Source organism: Phocoena phocoena, chromosome 8 (genome assembly GCF_963924675.1).
Source record: "Phocoena phocoena chromosome 8, mPhoPho1.1, whole genome shotgun sequence".
Lineage (NCBI taxonomy): Eukaryota > Metazoa > Chordata > Mammalia > Artiodactyla > Phocoenidae > Phocoena > Phocoena phocoena.
In genome coordinates this window covers 63,334,039-63,355,962 of record NC_089226.1, presented here as the reverse complement: position 1 = coordinate 63,355,962, position 21,924 = coordinate 63,334,039, and the positions used below count along the sequence as shown (strand labels likewise).

The following is a 21,924-nucleotide window of genomic DNA, read 5'->3' as shown; positions in this document are numbered from 1 at the left end:
TTCCAACAAACAAAAGCCCAGGACCAGATGGCTTCACAGGCGAATTCTATCAAACATTTAGAGAAGAACTAACACCTATCCTTCTCAAACACTTCCAAAATATAGTAGAGGGAGGAAAAATCCCAAACTCATTCTATGAGACCACCATCACCCTGATACCAAAACCAGACAAAGATGTCACAAGAAAAGAAAACCTCAGGCCAATATCACTGATGAACATAGATGTGAAAATCCTGAACAAAATAGTAGCAAACAGAATCCAACAGCACATTAAAAGGATCATACACATGACCAGGTGGAGTTTATCCCAGGAATGCAAGGATTCTTCAGTGTATACAAATCAATCAATGTAATACACCTTATTAACAAATTGAAGGATAAAAACCATATGATCATCTCAATAGATGCAGAAAAAGCTTTTGACAAAATTCAACACCCATTTATGATAAAAACTCTCCAGAAAGTAGGCACAGAGGGAACCTACCTGAACATAATAAAGGTCATATATGACACACCCACAGCCAACATCATTCTCAATGGTGAAAAACTGAAACCATTTCTTCTTAGACCAGCAACAAGACAAGGTTGCCCACTCTCACCACTATTGTTCAACATAGTTTTGGAAGTTTTAGCCACAGCAGTCAGAGAAGAAAAAGAACTAAAAGGAATCCAAATCAGAAAAGAAGAAGTAAAACTGTCACCGTTTGCAGATGACACGATAGTATGCATAGAGAATCCTAAAGATGCCACCAGAAAACTACTAGAGCTAATCAATGAATTCAGTGAAGTTTCAGCATACAAAATTAATGCACAGAAATCTCTTGCATTCCTATACACTAATGATGAAAAATCTGAAAGAGAAATTAAGGAAACACTGCCATTTACCACTGCAACAAAAAGAATAAAATACCTAAGAATTAACCTGCCTAGGGAGACAAAAGACCTGTATGCAGGAAACTATAAGACACTGATGAAAGAAATTGAAGATGATACAAACAGATGGAGAGATATACCATGTTCTTGGATTGGAAGAATCAATATTGTGAAAATGACTATACTACCCAAGGCAATCTACAGATTCAATGTAATCCCTATCAAATTACCAATGGCATTTTTTTACAGAACTAGGACAAAAAATCTTAAAATTTGTATGGAGACACAAAAGACCCCACATAGCCAAACCAGGGAAATAAACAGCTGGAGGAATCAGACTCCCTGACTTCAGACTATACTATAAAGCTACAGTAATCAAGACAAGGTGCTGGCGCAAAAACAGAAATATAGATTGATGGAACAGGATAGAAAGCCCAGAGATAAACCCATGCACCTGTGGTCAACTAATCTATGACAAAGGAGTCAAGGTTATACAATGGAGAAAAGACAGTCTCTTCAAGTGGTGCTGGGAAAACTGGACAGCTACATTTAAAAGAATTAAATTAGAACACTCCCTAACACCATACACAAAAATAAACTCAAAATGGATTGAAGACCTAAATGTAAGGCCAGACACTATAAAACTCTTAGAGGAAAACATGGGAAGAATACTTTTTGACATAAATCACAGCAAGATCTTTTTTGATCCACCTCCTAGACTAATGGAAGTAAAAACAAAAATAAACAAATGGGACCTAATGAAACTTAAAAGCTTTTGCAAAGCAAAGGAAACTACAAACAAGACGAAAAGACAACCCTCAGAATGGGAGAAGATATTTGCAAAGAAATCAACAAAGGATTAATCTCCAAAATATATAAACAGCTCATGCAGCTCAATATTAATAAAACAAACAACCCAATCCAAAAATGGGTAGAAGACCTAAATAGACATTTCTCCAAAGAAGACATACAGATGGCCAAGAAGCACATGAAAAGCTGCTCAACATCACTAATCATTAGAGAAATGCAAATCAAAACTACAATGAGGTATCACCTCACATCAGTTAGAATGGGCATCATCAGATAATCTACAAACAACAAATGCTGGAGAGGATGTGGAGAAAAGGGAACCCTCTTGCACTGTTGGTGGGAATGTCAATTGATACAGTCACTATGGAGAACAGTATGGAGGTTCCTTAAAAAACTAAAAATAGAATTACCATATGACCCAGCAATCCCACTACTGGGCATATACCCAGAGAAAACCACAATTCAAAATGACACATGCACCCCAGTGTTCATTGCAGCACTATTTACAATATAGGTTATGGAAGCAACCTAAATTCCCATCAACAGACAAATGTATAAAGAAGATATGGCACATATATACAATGGAGTATTACTCAGCCATATAAAGGAACAAAATTGCGTCATTTGTAGAGACGTGGATGAATGTAGAGACTGTCATACAGAGCGAAGTAAGTCAGAAATAGAAAAACAAATATCGTATATTAATGCATATATGTGGAACCCAGAAGAATGGTACAGATGAACTGGTTTGCAGGGCAGAAATTGAGACACAGATGTAGAGAACAAACATATGGACACCAAGGGGGGAAGCGGCGGGGGTGGGGGGTGTAAAATAAATAAACTCAAAATGGGTTAAAGACCTAAATGTAAGGCCAGACACTCTAAAACTATTACAGGAAAGCATAGGCAGAATACTCTATGACATAAATCACAGGAAGATCCTTTTTGACCCACCTCCTAGAGAAATGGAAATAAAAGCAAAAATAACAAATGGGATCTAATGAAACTTAAAAGCTTTTGCACAGCAAAGGAAACCATAAACAAGACCAAAAGACAACCCTCAGAATGGGAGAAAATATTTGCAGACGAAGCAACTGACAAAGGATTAATCTCCAAAATATACAAGCAGCTCATGCAGCTCAGTATCAAAAAACAAGCAACCCAGTCCAAAAATGGGCAACAGCCCTAAATAGATGTTTCTCTAAAGAAGATATACAGATTGCCAGCAAACACATGAAAGGATGCTCAACATCACTAATCATTAGAGAAATGCAAATGAAAACTACAATGAAGTATCACCTCACACCAGTCAGAATGGCCATTATCCCAAAATTTACAAACAATAAATGATGGAGAGGGTGTGGAGAAAAGGGAACCCTCTTGCAGTGTTGGTGGGAATGTAAATTGATACAGCTGCTATGGAGAACAATATGGAGGTTCCTTAAAAAACTAAAAAAAGAACTACCATATGACCCAGCAATCCCACTACTGGGCATATACCCTGGGCATAATTAAAAAAGAGTCATTTACCACAGTGTTCATTGCAGCACTATTTACAATAACCAGGACGTGGAAGCAACTTAAGCGTCCATTCACAGATGAATGGATGAAGAAGATGGGGCACATATATACAATGGAATATTATTCAGCCATAAAAATAAACAACAATGAGTTATTTGTAGTGAGGTGGATGGACGTAGAGTCTGTCATACAGAGTGAAGTAAGTCAGAAATAGAAAAACAAATACCATATGCTAACACATATATATGGAATCAGAAAAAAAAAAAAGTTCTGATGAATCCAGGGGCACAGGCCAGGGATAAAGATGCTGATGTAGAGAATGGACTTGAGGACACGGGGAAGGGGAAGTTTAAGTTGGGACGAAGTGAGAAAGTAGCATTGATATATATACACTACCAAATGTAAAATAGATGTCTAGTGGGAAGCAGCTGCATAGCACAGGGAGATCAGCTCGGTGCTTTGTGGCCACCTGGAGGGGTGGGATAGGGAGGGTGGGAGGGAGACGCAAGGGGGAGGGGATATTGGGATGCATGCATACATATGGCTGATTGACTTTGTTGTGCAGTGGAAAGTAGCACAACATTGTGAAGCAATTAGACTCCAATAAAGATGTTAAAAAATAATAAAATGGACAGTATAAAAAAAAACTACTCGGCAGTCTGTGTCAATGTCAGTGATACAGTGACAGTATGACTTAGTGAGAAATTGAGAGAAAAACTAAAGGAAATGCTTTCTGAACAGAGCTAAGAAAAAGATAACTATTTTTTGATGTTTTTAATAAAGTTTTTTTTCTGTTTTTAATAAAGTTTTCTTTTAAGTACAACTTTGGTTTCATTCTGTAAGGTTCATGGTCAAAAGTCACATGGCCATCTGCAAGCTGCAAGGGATGCTAGGAAATGGAGGATTTTAATTAGCATACTGCTGTCCCAGACAAAAATCAGGATTCTGTTAATAACGAAGAGTGGGGGAATAAACATTGGATAAACTACTAACAATATCTTTCATAAAGTCCTAAGGGCCTGGGAGATTTTCCTGTAGATTCCCATGCTATACAGATTGTTACAAAGCATTGCGAGATGGAAAGATACCCAATTTATTTTATAAAGCTGCCAGGATCTTGTATCAAAACCTGACAAAGATGAGTGAAAAGGAAAATTATAGACCAGTTTAACTTATGAATATAACTGTGAAAAGTCAAGATACAAACATTTCAACTTTTCAGCACATTGAAAGAATCATCCATCATGATCATGTAGGGTTCATACTATAAATGTAAGAATGCTTTAATATTAGGAAAGCTTTTAATACAATACAGCATATCAAAAGATCTAATAAGAAAAAATATGGTAATCGCAATAGATAAAGATTTGATCAACATTAGCCCTTGTTTCTGATTAGAAAATCAGTCTTAGACAATTAAAACTAGAAATATGTTTCTTTAATGAAATAAAGATATCTTAACTCCTATTCTGGTCAAGTTTATTCCAGTACAAAGAACAAAGGTATAGTCCATATACCCCAGCCGTATCAATCTATGACTTCAAAATACACTTTTAAGTAATACCTGAAGTAGGATGGCACAAAACCATAACGATGTACTCCCAGTTCCTTCTGGAAGTTTCTCAAAGTATTCTCTTTCATGTGCTGCAGAACACATCCCCCTCCTTCCTCAGCTCACATCTCTCTGACTTGCCACCATACAGCTGCAGTAACTCTAGTTAGGTAGAATGATGGGCGTACCTGCTCTTCACTCAGGGGAAAATAGTACCCACTCGTTCCTATTTTTCTGTTTGAGAATAAAAATGAGGATACTTCTAATATTGCCTTTGAACTTTTAGAATTAGATAGTTTTATAAAATCAAATTATCTCCTCCTTTGTAAAGTGTGTGATATGGCTTTGCTCTGGTAATAAGTAGACTAAGGCTTATTAACTTCTGAAACCACAGTAGTGTACGTTTTATATCAGTATTTTAAAGTCTTTTTTCTTTTTACCACAACCCACACTAAGAAATACATTTTAAGCTGTGACCAAGTGTACACACACGCACACACGCACATTCTGTACATTCATATCTATAATTTTTTTCAAGTTTCGCAAAACGTACCAAGGATCTATGCAAAATACTCTTGTATATATCTATTCTATTCTAATTCATTAAGAAAATTGGTATCAACCCACCAAATTTCCTTAGACCATGCTTTTTTAACAGTTTTATGATTCTGTACAGAGGGTGATTCTTTTGACTCTTAAGAAAATAAAATGTCTGGAGTTCAAGAATTCAATTTTGGAAGGTGAGAATGTATTGGTTTTTAGAAATATGTTCTAATTTTGTTGTAAATACTAACTTTCATGTATAGGCAGGATGCTTTTGGTGCTAGTTGCTAGTTTTTCTTTGATTTCTAGGAGGGTGATTGGATAAGAAAGAATTTTCTAAATGGTGATTTCTTTTCTTCCTGCAGCTCTCATGTGTGGCTGTAAGTCTAGTGCATCATTAACCTAAGGACCTCACCACTTGGAAGTTACAGTTTTCGTCATCAGCTTACCTTATCCTTTTTGGTCTGGTTGTTTTCCTCAAACAGTGGAAACATCTTTCTTTCAAGTTGCTTTTGTTGAAGCGTTCAGCAAATGGCTAATAGCAGCTGTGGTAAAAAATCCACAAAATGCCCCAACTGTTCATCTGCTTCTCAGAAGAATGTGCTTTGTATATGTTCTTGTAAAACAAAGCTTTCTCCAGTGTCAGTGGTGGAAATGTCACAGACATCGAGCGTTGGTAGTTCAGAATTTACAGTTTCACCAGAGAGCAAAAAAGAAAGACAAGCCAGCAAAGATACTACCTCTGGAAAAGATTTGGTAAATATTGAAGATTGTACATCTCAACACAAGTGGATGTCCCATTCCCTGATCCCATCCCTAGATTCATCCATATCCCATGGACCCTTGTCAGCCAATTCATTGCCTTCTTAACTATTAAAGTAACATTTCTTTCTTACATAAGAGGTGAGAAAAGTTGGTTGGTAATTTCTTTTACGCTCTTTCCAACGACTGCCCAAATTAATGATTTCTCAGGATTATGAATAATTCAGAATGTTATTCCAGCTTCTTTTTTTAAAAATGGTTTATATGGAAATGAATTGGTTTTCAAATTGAATTCAATCTGAATTTGGGGGCATTTTCTTCAACTGATGCAGAATGAGATTTATGGTTGTGGTTAAATATAGGGTGGTTATTAACTTAAGACAGTTCCTGGTTATCTAGATGGAATATCAAGTATACCTTACAAAATTGACTTGCATTAGTTACAATCTATGACTACCCAGTTGGACAGGTTTTGGTATATTCGCCTTTATAGAGGAGAGGCACTATGGAAGATTGTCATTGATATAGCACAACTTTGGAGACAGAGAGCAGTAAGTTTAAGAAAAGTTAGGTTCTCAGCCCTCAAGTTTGTACCCTTTTTCACATTTTCACCCTAAACTGTTATTTCTGATTTGTATTATGGTATAGTTTTTGCCATATAGGTGTCTCTGAGTGAATTATTGCTATGTTATCTTCATTCAAAGCATATTTTGTGAATGGCCAGTAATTTTTTGTGTATAACCTATACACAGATGGTTTGAGATGACTGTTATGTCTTGAAACAAGGGTGATTGAGAAAGCTGTGAAGTTGCCTTCTTTTGTGATGTTAAAGATTTTAAGTCCTGATTTATCTTGTATGCAAGTCATCATGTAGACTTGCCTGGATAGAGGAGATTAGATTGAATAATTTCTTAAGGCCTCTTTTAGCCTAATGAGTGAATGAATTATATAGGCCTTAGAATTTGAAAAAAACAGTAAAGTATCTTGTACACAATAAATATCTTGACACACTATAAAGATTTGTCAGATTATTATATCTTAAAGTTAATGTTAAAATTTCTTTTTGGTCCAAGCCCTCAAAAACCTCAAATGTAGAGAGAAAATCATCTCAACAACAGTGGGGTCGAGGCAGCTTTACAGAAGGAAAAGTTCCTCACATAAGGATGGACAATGGAGCTGCTATTCAGGTATATAGAGAGCAAACTGAAGCTACTAGAAATTTTCCAGTTTCTTCTAAGTCAGTGTTAATGGCAAAAATGATTTAAAAGTAAGTCTCTAAGGAAAGGAAAGAGGAAACTTACCATTTTTAAGTATGTCAAAGTCTTTACTAAAGAAAATGCAGTTTAATTATTTTTTCTGTTCATAGAGGTGCAAATGGACTTTAATAATTAAAGTGGAGAGCATTTTTATTAGACAAAATGAGAACATTTTGGTCTCCAGGTCTTGCCCATTGCTGAGGGCAGTTGTGGAGTCTTTGTATAGACCTATTCAAGATGCAGACAGAGACCAGGTGACTTAGATGGTTTGGCTGTTCACTTCTTTGATGACCAGTAGTGAGGCTAGAATTTCCCTCATGGACCCCTCCATATTTTTCCAGCCTGTGACTGAGTGAATACCAATATTATTCTTCCCAGGATTCTAATTCTTATATACAAATATGACTTAAATTTTAGTACCATTTTAGAAATTAAAATGTGTTCCTTTAACACCAGATTAAAGGAACTGCAACAAGAAGAAAATTGTGTTAATGTTAAATAACTTTAAAAAATTACTTTAAGAAATATTTGGCAATTTACTTGAAGAGATCAGAAAAACTTTCTGAGAACTTCTGACCTGAAAAGTTTAAATCTTCCCCTGTAAACAGAAGACCTGAATTTTAAAAAAATCCACAAATTTACTGAGTTTTAAATTTAACCATACATAAGAGCTTTTATAAAAGCAAAATGTATGTGTTTTGAAAAATTAGGAAAACATAGATAGAAAAGTGAAGAAGATAAAAATCATGAGCCGGACATAACCAATTTTAACATTTATTGTCTTTACTTCATTTTTCTAGGCATGTATAAGTCTTACCCTATTTTTTGTTTTTTTCCTGGTTTAAATTGTAAAATATTTCAAATATACACATATTTTTAAGAAATAACATTAAATGGTATAGTGGAAGTTTCTCTTCCCCTATTAAGTAGACAGGCTCATTTCAAAGATATCAAACATTTCAGAAGAGTATAAAAAAGGAAGCTACAGTCATCCAAAGTTCTACTACCTAATGATAACTATTCTTAATATTTAGATGAACAACTTTCCAGACATCAATGTAAGCACCTCCACATATACAGATTTTTCGTAATGAGATCATATCATGCATGCTTTCACACTCTATACTATATCATGGACTTCTTATATGTCAATAAAAAGAGATCTACGTTACTATTGTAATAGCATCCTCTTAAAATTATTACAAACAAGAAGTCATTTTCTCCTTATTGTCATCACTATGTAATGATGCCAAAGCAGTTAGTTGAAGAAAAAGATTAATTTATAAACAACTAGTTGGGCAGTTGGACTATTTTTCTACCCATTCTTCATTTAAAAAATCCTATAAACAGTATTAAAATACTGTGTCCAAATTGTGGTTCTATATGTCTAGAGATGAAATGAGAGGTTAATTTTTAAAGGACAAGAAAAGTTGGGGAAGTGGTTAGGGATTATTGAGATTATTTTGTTCTGTGGGAATAAAAGGTTTAAGTGGAGATTTAACTCATTTTACTTAGTGTATAGTTGGGAGTTGCAGGTACATATAATAAAATGTTTTGTCTTATTTTAATCATCTTAGTTTTTTGACTTTGATTCTCACTATCAAGTGGTAATGGGAAGAGGGAAAAGCCAAAGTAATTATAAGTCATCAGAAGGCAGTGTCCTGAGGACAATCGCCTGGACAGGACGTGCCCTGCCTGAGTGGGAGTCACCATTCACAACATTCAAGACCTCAGATCTGGAGCTCCTTCTCCAGGGTTCAACTCCATGTACCCAGTCTCTCACTTCTCTCAAATATGCATATGTATAGAAGGTTCCTGACTGGCTGGCTTGCTGACTAGATTGATTTATTGATTCAGTTCATTTATCAGCTCACTCATTCATTCCACATTTGCACTGCTGTTCCTTTGAAATGCCTTCCTTGCTGTGATTGGATTATAGAAAAATATTCTCAGTTATTTTTTTTTGCCTTTGTTCCCTCACATGCCTATCTCAGAAGCCATGTCTTTCATAACGTTTTCCCTTATTCTCCCAGTATTTTAGCTCTGGTCTCTGGCCCCAGTGTCATTTTGTATTTTTTTTTAACTTAAGATTTTATGACTTAAGTAATAATCTTGTCTTTTTGAGTAGACTACAAATTATGAGAAAACAGTAATTATGTTTTATTCATCTTTGTAGCCCCCAAAGTATGTATCACAAGGAAATATCCAAGGAAAATCTAACATGTTGAAGCTGAACATTTTTCTTTTCTTTTCCTTTTCTTCTCTTCTCTTCTCTTCTTTCTTTTCCTTTCTGTCTCTCCCCTTCCCTCCCTCTGTCTCTTTTTTCTTTCCCTTTCCTTCTTTCCTTTCTTCCTCCCTTCCCCTTCTCTCCCCTCCCTTCCCTTCTTCCTTCTCCCTTTTCCTCCCATGCACTAAGCATGAATATTTTGCCTACAAGGTTTCAGGCAGGCTTTTTAAAGGATACAAAAGAAACAGCTTCATAAGGTGTTTCTAGACCATCTTGGAAGGAAAAGAATGAGCCAAAGTGTTTGTAAGCAAGAGAGTAATAATAGTGTTTGAGGACCAATGCATACATGTTGAAGGAAGTCAAACGAACAATTACCATGGTGCAGAGTTAGGCAGAGAAGCCCTTCATAAGGAGGTAAGTAATTAGTTGGATACGGATCTTCTTTTACAAAAGTTAAGAAAGGAATGTAAGCAGTAGAAAACATAAAGTCTAGCAGTAACTCACCTGTTGCATGGTGAAGATGTATGTAGTCACGCAGAGGGAACGTGGCATCTCTAAGGCAGGCTTTGGCTGGCTAACCCAACAGAGGCTTCCCCGAGCAGCATTAGCTCAGGTGTTCTCTCCTGTTCTAGTCCCTGTGCATTATGGGTCGAGAAACTCTTGCTACTGCCCTGGAGTTGATTCAGATCAAGGAGACTGACTCCCTGCAACCAAATTCACAAGAAATGAAAGTGTAAATGAGTTACGCGCTTGTTATTTTAGGACATGAAGTGGAATGCTGGTATTGTCAAGACCCACGCATTCTGTCTTTGTAAGCAGGAGTTAACGATAAGCAGAAGGATCCTTGGTCTGGACAGTGTTACTGTGGAAGGTTTTTATTTTTTTACAGTGCTGATTTATATTGATATTTTGGTCATATATTCCTTTTCCTAAAACAACAAAAGTGATTTTTTAAATAGAAACAGTGAAGATAAAGAAAAAGGGTTACTTGGTAAACAGGAGAGCAGTTGTTCAGTGGTTAATATGTGCTGATTTTATAGTGTAGCTCTCAGAGTTTGGTGATAATTTTTTGGTTGAATGTATCTTATACACACACATACATATTTGCATGTATGAATGTTCCATTCCTCCTTTTTCTTATGAAGACATTTCATTAATATTGTAGTTTATAAGAGGTTCATTTTTTATGCTTTTGAAGTTTTTTACATATCTTTGTAAGGATTTTTATGGTTTTCCTCTAAAGGATATTTAATACAATTCATCAAAACTTATTTTTGTTTAATTAAGATGTGTTTATTAATATTGAAGCAAATATGGGGCGTCTTCTATTTGATTTTACCCTGGAGCAGAATCACTCTTCCCTTGGGTGGATATCTGTCAGAATTATATGTTTATTTGTAATCCTGATGAATGGCAGAGAGAGACAAAGGAACTCATGTTTTCTATCCAGGAAATCTATACCTTTGGAAGAATACTGGGAAAAGGGAGCTTTGGAATGGTCATTGAAGCTATTGACAAGGAGACAGAAACTAAGTGGGCAATTAAAAAAGTGAGCAAAGAAAAGGTAAGGCATATCGGCAGCGTCCTACTGAGGGCACAGTGCCAGTGCAGGGTGGGGTAGGCAGTACAGCTTTTCACACTAACACAGCTGACCCTGAGGGCCAGGGCCTAGGCTGTTCCCCTGGAGAAATGTGGATATTTCTCTAGCCTTCTGGGATGGGACCAGTTCTTAAACTCAAGTAGACAGGTACTAAAAAGCAAGTGAAAGGATTACCTAACATAACCAGCATAACCAAATATAGGTAAAGTTTACCAGAGTGAGCTGAAGGTGAGGGCTGATCATCAGTATGTGTAGATGTAGGGCCGTGGGCTAGCGATGTCTTAGTGAGAAATGGGTCCCGGTAGTCTCTCCTGATGTGGTTCTGATATACTTTGTCCCTATCTTTGCCTTTCCTTTGATTCCCTGTTTCCTCATTGGGAGCTAACTCTGTTTATTCATCCTACCTACTCTTTCAGTTTGAACCACTTTTCCCCCAACTCTCTTCTGTACTGTTTACTTGTAATCACTGTATGTCTCACTAGATTTCATTGGAGTGAAGAACAACTGGGCTTCTTTTTAAGGGAGAATCTAAGTCCTCAAGCTTTATATCTGATCGTTTCATCAACTTTAAAACACTTTCTATGCCCGAGGAAAAACAAAAGACAACATTAGGTGTTTTCCCCTTGGATTTGCGATGATAAATATTACACTTACAAAAGGAAATAGTAGGTTTTATGTATTCTTTAAAACAAGCCATAGGAAATTATATACCATTTCCCCCTAAAGTTTAGTACAGTAACATTAAATCTTAATAAAGGGAGATCCAGAGCCCTTCTAGAAATCTTTAGAATTAACTAAATGAATTGTCGGGGCTTCCCTGGCGGCACAGTGGTTGAGAATCCGCCTGCCAATGCAGGGGACACGGGTTCTATCCCTGGTCCGGGAAGATCCCACATGCCACAGAGAAACTAAGCCCGTGCACCACAACTACGGAGCCTGTGCTCTAGAGCCCGTGAGCCACAACCACTGAGCCCACGTGCCGCAACTACTGAAGCCCACACACCTAGAGCCCGTGCTCCACAACAAGAGAAGCCACCGCAATGAGAAGCCCACGCACCACAGCAAAGAGTAGCCCCTGCTCGCCACTACTAGAGAAAGCCTGCGCACAGCAATGAAGACCCAACCCAGCCAAAAATAAATAAATTAAGTAAATACATTTATAAAAAAAAAAATAAATGGGATGTTATTTCCTTTGCTTTGCTCCTATCCCAGATTGGGTTAGGGGTTGGGTTTTAGGGTTATATAGTCAGGATGCCTGCTTGCAACTTCAGGAATTCATAATCTTGCACATACCTATTGATGCTGAGAGTTTTCAGGACACTAAGTAAAAGTTATATAGTCAATATATGAATTGGACAGTATATTACTGCATTATATACAGGTCAAATCATTTGTGGAGGGAGGTAGGAAGAGGATTGAGATGGATATTGTGATAACTCTCCATATCTAGTCTGTATAGGAATTCACTCCTCACAATCACTATTTCTCTTGACCCTCTAGGATAACCTTAAACTGTGACTTTCATCCTCCATGGGTGAGGCACAGAGGGTGGGCAGTTTCCTATCCCTCCTGTGATGGTAATGGTTGAAGGGTAAAGGTAATTGGAAGCAGGAATGACACTAGGAAAAATTTTAACTAGGTAAAATTTGCCTTATGATCAATCCCTTTCCAGTCCTTCAGGAACTATTATGTCTCTCCCAAACTTGGCGGGGGCAGGGGTTAGGGGTAAGGAGGGAGGAATAAGAACTTTATTATCCCTTTCAGGGATATTTTCATGTGAATGAGGACAATGTTTATCCTTGAATAATCATGGTAATTCAGGTATCAAGAGGGGTGATGACTGGGATGGTAGTAGTGGTGGTTAGGGTGGAGAAAGCCCTTCTGGAATTTCTTAGATGACATTGTAGACAGTTACTTATATCCTGAATGAAGGCCTGGTCAGGTGTGGTTAAGGGTTACATGTAAGGAGATAAATTGGAGTTAGGTTGGTCTGAAGGCAAAATCTCCATCTCCATCTTGATCGAGTGTGCTCTCTCTCCTCTTTCTCTCTCTGTCAAATTTTTGAGGCTGGGGGACTAGGAAGTAATATAATGCAGGGCCAAGTGTAGAGTCTCACTGCCTGTTGTTTCTTTTGATATGTATATAAATATAATCAAAACAAAACAACAATAAAACAAAAACAATGAGACAGATGCTTTATATCCGTTTTCTAATTGATGTCCCGGGAAAGTAGATTTTGTTTTTATTGTGCTGACATGAAAGGATCAATACGATTTTGAAGGAAATTCCAAAAAGGCTATTAAAAATTGCAATAATTTTGTGACATGATAGAGACCATGTTGTAGCTAATTTATAGAAACAGTCCAAGAAACATGTGGTTTGAGGCCAAATTATATATCTCTTAAAATTGGACAAAGGATAAGATGGGGCATACTTTAATCTTAACACATAAGTAAGTTGCATGTTATCTTTTGAAAAAGGAACTTCTAAAGAAAATATAGGAAAAATATTAAATAACTTTAACTTTTATATTGAGGTATGCAGTAATGAAATTCATATGTGAAATCTATGTTTCCTCATCATTGAAGGCTGGAAGCTCTGCTGTGAAGTTACTTGAACGGGAAGTGACCATCCTAAAAAGTGTGAAACACGAACACATTATACATCTAGAACAAGTATTTGAGACGCCTAAGGTAAAGCTTTGTCAGGTGCTGCATTTTGAAAATTGTTATTATTACAAAATGAACATCATTCCCTTGGGAAGTAATCCTTTTGGGACACAGTGGCTCATGTCCTTGGCATGAGTCTGTCACTGGAGATTGATGAGAGCATTCTGGAGGACTTTTTATTGTTGGTTTTATAGTTAGGTGTCTGATGATTAGATTGACGTTTTTAGTGAAATTTCTGGTGGCATGTTGAAAACAAATGTTTAAAATTGAAACAACCTCAGATATAACCCGTTTGTGACCAGAGCTTCCTTAGAAGTGTCTTTCTTTTTGCTTTGGTCCTTGGTTCTCCATTAGAGTCTCTTGGCATATTGTCATAATTTTGCAAGTCTAGCTTCATAGTAGAGTTGGTATGGGCATATTTGGCACTATGTAGAAGATATTTTGTCATCTGTGTCTTAAACTAATATGTTTAATCTTCCTTCTTTCCTAGATGTTTTCATTCTTGTCTTTCAATGCTTGTAATTTCCATTTAGAGTTGTTCTGAAGCCTGGGTTATTTGCCATTCTGCCTTCAAGTTGTTTATGCACGTGGGCTTGGGTATTTCTCTGCTCGGAGGCAGTATGATACAGTGGTTACGCACGTGGACTCTGGGATCAGATTGCCTATGCAATATAATCCTGGCTCCAACACTTATTAGCTCTGAGACCATGGACAAGTTACTCAACCTCTCTATACTTAAGTTTCCTCATCTGTAAGATTGGTTTAATGATAGTATCAAACTCACTTGGTTGTTGAAGAATTAAACGGGAAAGCGAATATAAAGCATACATCTCATCGACTGTTAGCTATTGTTCTCTGTTTCCTTTGACAGTCTCTAAGGCAGCAATAGCAATAGTCAACTTGCGTTATGCGTTATGCTTGATTCATTAGAAGTGCTTGATAAATGTTAGAGACCACAGTTACCTTTTATGGGAGCAGTATATGGCCGTGGTGCCAGAAGGCTTCTCTACCTTTTCAGTTTTAGAGTTGTGACTTATTTTATCCTCAAATCTGCTTAGAATAGTTTTGCTCTTTTTCATCAGTTTTAACCAGTTTCATTATGTTGTGCCTTGGTATAGTTGTCTTCATGTATCCTGGCTTGGGGTTCATGGAGCTTCTTGAATCTGTGAGCTTATGGCTTTCATCAAATTAAGGAACATCTTGGCCATTATTTCTTCAAATATTTTTTCTGCCTTCTCCTACTTTTAGGACCTCAAGTACACATGAGATTGCCTGACATTGTACAAAGCTCACTGATGCTCTATTCATTTTTTTTCCAATCTTTCTTCTCTCCCTGTTTAGTTTCGCTGAGTTTCTATTGTGATATCTTCAGATTCAGTAATCTCTTTTTCTGTAACATCGTATGCGCTGTTTATCCCTTCCAATGGAAATTTGCTTTGGATCATTTTTCTATCTTCCATGTTTCTACTTAACATGCTCACTATTTCCTCCTCCTTAAATGTAGTTACAATAACCTTTAATGTCCTTTTCTCTTAATTCTATCATATGTGCCATTTCTAGGTCAGTTTTAATTGATTGATTTTTTTCCCCTTCATTATATGCCTGCTTCTTTAGATGCCTGTTAATTTTTGATTGGGTGCTGGCTATTTTTAATACTCTTACAACTATTTTTGAGCTTTATTCTGGGACATAGTTAAGTTATCGGAAATAGTTTGATACTTTTCAAGCTTGCTTTAAGCTTTGTTAGGTGGCACCAGAGCAGCCTTTGGTCTAGGGCTAATTTTTCCAGACTAATGAGGGAAGACCCTTTTGAGTATTCTACCCCATGAATAATGAGATTTTCCACTCTGGCTAATGGGAATACAAACCCTTCCTGGCCATGTGTAAGCGCCAGTGATTTTTTCTTCTGATCTTTTCACATGGTTCTTCTCCCAACTTTGGGTAGTTTCCTCATACATATGTGCTAGTTGGTACTTTGCTGAAGAGTCGAGGGGGGCTGTCTGCAAATCTGTGGAGCCTTCTCTCCATAGATTTCTCCTCTTTGGTAATCTTCTCTGTGAACTTCAGTTGTCTTGGCCTTCAGGGACTCCCAGCACCACCTCCTCAGTTCATGTAGACTGCTGGGCTCTGTTTGGATTCCTTTTCCCTTCTTTGTGGCTTGGAAACTCTCCAGACAGTAAGCTAGGATAATCACAGGGCTGGTCTCATAGGTTTCGCTTCTCTCAGGAATCACTGCCCTAGGCTGTCTGATGTCTAATGTCTGAAAATTGTTATTTTATGTACTTTGTCCATTTCTTAAGTTGTTTCAGGAGGGAGGGTAAGTCTGATCTGTTATTTCACGTTGGGCACAAGTGGGAGTCCAAATCTAGAATCATTTGAAGGCCAAAGAAACCATCATCTGTGATTGTCTTTTTTATGTATTGTTTGCCCTTGATTCACACAGGTCACATCTGACTCCCCATCTTCCCAACTCACACAAATGCCTAGACCTTCCGTTGAAGCCATCTTAAGGATGAATGGAAATTGCTACCTGAAGGGTTAGGCTAAGATAGTAATGCTGATCATGCAGTTTGACTATGTATGGTTTCTTGTGAGTCCAAATGTTCTACACAATTACTTTTAATAATTGTATAAAGAGTTGTAAAAAACTTCTGTTGATATAACTTTTATCAGCGTACATATTTTTAAATGACATCAATTTATATTGTAAGCACTGCTAATATAACTTTGCCTTCCAAATAGTTCACTTACCATTTCATTTCATGATCCTACAGTGTTGTCAGTGGAAAAACTACGGCCTAGTTCAAAAGCTTATTTATGTGTTAGACTTTGCAGCATTCTGTAGTTACTTTTGAAATTCTAAACATCTTGTGATTGAGTGAGTCAGAATTTTGACTATAGGAAGAAAGGTTGTTAGCCTTGTCCTCCTGTATTCGTGCTTGCTGACTGAACACAGAAGTTGCACTAGTAGTGGTAATAGAATAGGATCAGATTCCAGAATCTCAAAAACAGCAGTGAAAATGTGGTATAGGATAGAATGGAGACATGGAGGGTAGTCTGTGTCTGAATAGCATAGGTATGAAAAAGACACGCATTTTAGTTGACTGTGAATCTTTTTGACTTAATAGATGACTTGGCGATCGGAATACCTAAGGTGATCTTAATATTAATATGTATGCACAGAAACAGCAAATGTGGAAGAGGCATTTCATTTGTGGCTTTTTACGATTTATACCCAATTAGTCACTAAGTCTCACTATTTCTCCCTCCGGGTATTTTCACATCTTTTTCTTCTTCCTTCTTTTCTCCATTCTGTGCCTCACATCTACCCTCTTATAATCAGAGGTCAGCTTACACAGCATGTGAGCCAGTGGCATGTGGCCTGTTTTTTTATGGCCCATAAGCCAGGTGTTTTACATTTTTAAATGGTTGGAAAAAACGTAAAAGAGTAAAATTTCATGACATGTTAAAATTATATGAAGCTAAATTTCAAAGTCCATAAATAAAGTTTTGTTGTATTGTTTATGGATGCTTTTATGCTGTAACAGCAGAGTTGAGTGGTTGCAAGAGGTTGTATGTTCCTCAAAGCCAAAAATATTTACTGCCTGGATCTGGCCTTTACAGAAAAAAGTTTGTTGAGCTCTGCTCCTCATTACTGTTAGAGTGTTCATTTAGAAATGCAGAATTGGTAGTAGCACATACCTTTCCCCCCACTCCAGACATCAGCTTAAAAATCTTCAGTGGCGGGCTTCCCTGGTGGCGCAGTGGTTGAGAGTCTGCCTGCCGATGCAGGGGACACGGGTTCGTGCCCCGGTCCGGGAAGATCCCACATGCTGCGGAGCGGCTGGGCCCGTGAGCCATGGCCGCTGAGCCTGCGCGTCCGGAGCCTGTGCTCCGCAACGGGAGAGGCCATAGCAGTGAGAGGCCCGCGTACCGCAAAAAAAAAAAAAAAAAAAAAATCTTCAGTGGCTCCTTATTGCACATGGGGGGAAAAAAAAAATCCCAGCTCCTTTGTGTGACATCCACGACTCCTTACAGCCTGACACAACGTGTTCTTTCTGGCCTCACCCCTCACCATCTCAGTCTTCTCTGACTTACCAAACTCCCAGTGCTATTAACACTGAGATACTTGTTATTCTTTAACTGCCAGCACTGGTTTCTTTCTTTCTGTTTTTTTTCCTAGCCTTGCAGCGCTGGCATGCGGGATCTTAGTTCCCGAGCAGGGATAGAACCCGCGCCACCTGCAGTGGAAGGGCGGAGTCTTAACCACTGGACCACCAGGGAAGTCCCACCAGTGCTGTTTTGAGCTTTGGAGTCTGCAAATGCCATGTGCTATGCCTGTTTTTGCCCATATTCTCTACCCATAAATCCCTATTCAGTCATCCAGACGTGCCTGTATGTTGCCTCTTCAGTGAGCATTCTTTAGGCAAAGGCTCCCCTCCTCTGTAACCTCATCACATTTTGGACATTCCTCTTCTGTTAGCCATTACCGCATAGTATTGTGACTATAGCTAAACTCTGAACTCCTTGAAGGTAAAGACTATGTGTCTTATGCTTCCTTTTTCCTCTAGTATCCTGCATAGTATCTTGTACATGATAGATAACAAATAGTTTTGATAGAAAAGATCGATTGTAACCATATTTCTGCTATACATATACCATATATAACATTTTAAAGATCCTCAGCTAAATAATTTGTGCTCTCTGTCTCTCTTTTTAAATTTATAATGTCAGAAAATGTACCTTGTGATGGAGCTTTGTGAGGATGGAGAACTCAAAGAAATTCTGGATAGGAAAGGTCATTTCTCAGAGAATGAGACCAGGTGGATCATTCGAAGTCTCGCCTCAGCTATAGCCTATCTTCACAATAAGGGTAAGAAGAGGATCCAGCTCACTGACTCCATGAGCACAGATACCACTTTTGTTTAAGGGCAATTGTATTCAGGGTTCATAGTCACAGAAATAATGCCTACTAATATGGAAGATTTTCTTTTAAAAATTAAAAAAAATTTTCCTTTTTAACTTTATAGATATATTTTAATTAGAAGCAAGGCAGGTATGCAATTACATTGTACACAGACAAGATGAAATTATGAATGTTTCTACAGAACAGTTTGAAAAGAAGCTAATATTATCAAATCAAAAATAGAAAATCAATAATAAAAGTGAAATTTCTAAAAACACATATATTAATAATGTTTAAAATCTATATATTCTAGGCATTTAAAAAATTTTAGATTAATTATTAGAGCAGTTTTAGGTTCACAGCAAAATTGAGAAGTTACAGAGAGTCCCAGATACCTCTGCCCGTGCATGCACATCCTGCCCCGTTATCAGCATCCCGCATCAGAGTGGTACATTTACTACAGTTGATGAACCTACATTGACACATCATTATCACCCGAAATCCATAGTTTGGATCCATAGAATCCAAAATTCTATGGATTTTGACAAATGTATAAAGATACATATCCCCCAGTATAGTACCATATGGGAATCGTTTCACTACTTTAAAATCCACATTTTAAATCCATTTAAATCCATAATTCTTCTAATTGCTTTACTGTTCTTTGGTGTTATTGCTACTGTTTTTCCTCGTGCTCCTGCTTTTTTTTCTTCAGTGTTAGTTTGGCTTACATGTGACTTTAGAAACTTCTCATTTTATAGGTGAGAAAAAGCTTTGTTCCAGAGAGGTGAAGTGCCATGGTTAGGTGTGGCAGAGCCGGTACTGGAACCCAGGGGTTCATTCAGCAGATATTTCTTGAGCACCTACAGCATTGTGGTTAGTTCTAGAGTTACAGAAGTTAAAAGACAAGGCACCTGCCCCTCAAGAAAATTGAGAGGCAGATGGGAGATGGAGTACAGAAAACAAGCTGTAATGCAACATGATAATTTCTGAAAGCCATATAAAGTGCAAGGAGCATAGGTATATTAAGTGCCTCATTTGGTTTGGAAAGTCAGGGAAGAATTCACAGAGGAAGCAAAACTTGAGCTGAGGAATACAAACTCAGACGAAAAAGGGAGGGCTTTCCAGGCAGAGGGCAACACTTCTTGCAAGGGCAGGAAACCAAAGGCTTAATATTATGCTAATGTCGATTCTCCCACATTAAGCTGTAAATTCAGTATAATTTCAAACTAAATCTTAACAGGATTTTTCATGGAACTTGATAAAATTATTTTGAAATGGGTGAGACTAGTAAAGAAAACAATGAAAAAGAAGAACAGCAGAGGCAGCAGAGAGACTTGCCCTGCCAACTACTAAAACATAAAGATAAATTAATATTAAAATTTTGTGGTATTTATGTAAGAAGAGATAAGGAGAACAATAGAAACAATAAAAATTCCAACACAGGCTGGAACTGTGTAAGGGAACTGTAAATAATTAGGTATAATTGCCAGTCCAGGGCTCATTCAGCTTCATTTTTCCAGAAATTATGCCTATAACTTTTTAAGTTTAGGGAAATGATTGCTATGGATATGAACTGAATCAGTTATTTGCAAAGGAAATATTTGGTACATGAGAGTATTTGCATGTACATAAAAGTCCTACCTGAGCTCTGACATGTTCAACTGGAGATTTTGTGTCTCAGGGGTTTTTGTTTTTAATTTTGATGTATAGAGTAGGAAAGTGGTACTGATGTTGTAGAAAAATATACTGAAGTAAGTGTAGTTTGTATACGTGTTGCCAGGTTGCAGTATGTTAAATGTTCATACTGGCAATAACATACACATAGAAGTAAAGAAGTAATCCTCTATTTGAAGAGCGAAGGGCATGGGAAACCTTCCCAGGCTTGTAAGTACACGTGTCTCCCTCCTCCAGGGAATACCTAACCTTGGATAGGATCCTCTTCCACACTTACCAGGCCACTTGTCATGAAGAGCGGCCAGTTGGAGCAGCAGGGGACTGGGGAGACGTGAGGGAGCCAAAGAAAATGGCTCCTTAAGGTTAGAAACATGGAGAAAAGGGATCTGAATATCAGGGAATAGAAGAGGGCAGGGTTACACCTGGCCCTCCTCAAATTTTTCAACAGTGGATGTTAACTGGTCAAGTATATTTATTTGTTCTATTTGTGTCCTCTCTATTTTTTCATTATCCATTTCATTTGATTTGTTGTTTATTTTCTTGGTAGATATAGTGCATAGAGATCTAAAACTGGAAAACATAATGGTTAAAAGCAGCTTTATTGATGCTAATGATGAAATGAACTTAAACATAAAGGTAAGATACTAGAAATGGTTGTAATTATTTGCCTATAAACAGTTTGATAGTGAAGTGGCAAAGTACATCCTCTTTTTAGATACATTTTGAAAGCTTTTAAACAGCCAAAACTAAGAGCTTGTGCTAAAAAAATTAAAATTTCACAAAAGAGGTTGTGACTGACAAGAATAATTTTACAAGTTAAGTGGTGCTATTGAATTTTTCTAAAGTACATATTCATTTTGATAGTTCTAAATCATTAGTTAATAGCAAACAAACAGATGCTCTGAATTCTAATTAATTTCAAAATTATGCCCGGTAATTTGATGTAAATGTGTTACAGATCTAGAGAAAAAGTGCACCTTGGCTGTGCCTTTGATACTAAATTAATGCTAAAGTCTGTATTTCTCATTTAAAAATAAAGTATGTATTTCTCATTTAAAAATACCCAAACTTAATAATTTGGGTATTAATATTTATGTCCTAAGAAAAATTAATGTGCCAACTATTTATTCTTGAAGACTTTATTCAAATTAAGTGTTCCTTAATGTCAAATAAATGATGGGATACATTATTTATTACTTAGCACTTTAAAAGTGGCTGCTTTCAAAATATATGAATGTGTTAATTTAGGAATAAAATGTTGTCTGTGAATAACTTGCTCTGTTGCATTTAAATAGTTTAACAGCATTGTTGTTTTACCCAAGTAAAGTAAATGTTCTTAAATATTTCCACTGTAAACTCTACGAGAACAGGAATTCTGTGTGTCTCATTCACTGTTGGTACCTGGAGTAGTGCCTGAAGCATAGTATGTGCTCAATTAATATTTGGTGCATAAAGGAATAAATGCTCTGCAAAGAACTGAATTGGATCATGAAAGCTTTTATATATTTGATATCTGTATAAATTTTCT

At 37.0% G+C, this 21,924-nt stretch overlaps 1 protein-coding gene across 1 annotated transcript in view; it reads left to right on the top strand.

Annotated features, from left to right (window-relative positions):
• Positions 1-21,924, top strand: part of STK33 (serine/threonine kinase 33) — a 153,842-nt gene that overhangs the window by 87,563 nt on the left and 44,355 nt on the right. Inside the window, exons 2-7 of the mRNA XM_065882360.1 lie at positions 5,665-6,055; positions 7,135-7,248; positions 10,995-11,108; positions 13,733-13,837; positions 18,548-18,686; positions 20,944-21,032. Of these exons, the coding sequence (XP_065738432.1) occupies positions 5,831-6,055; positions 7,135-7,248; positions 10,995-11,108; positions 13,733-13,837; positions 18,548-18,686; positions 20,944-21,032 (786 nt within the window). The 5' untranslated portion in view covers positions 5,665-5,830. The remainder of the gene's footprint in view (positions 1-5,664; positions 6,056-7,134; positions 7,249-10,994; positions 11,109-13,732; positions 13,838-18,547; positions 18,687-20,943; positions 21,033-21,924) is intronic.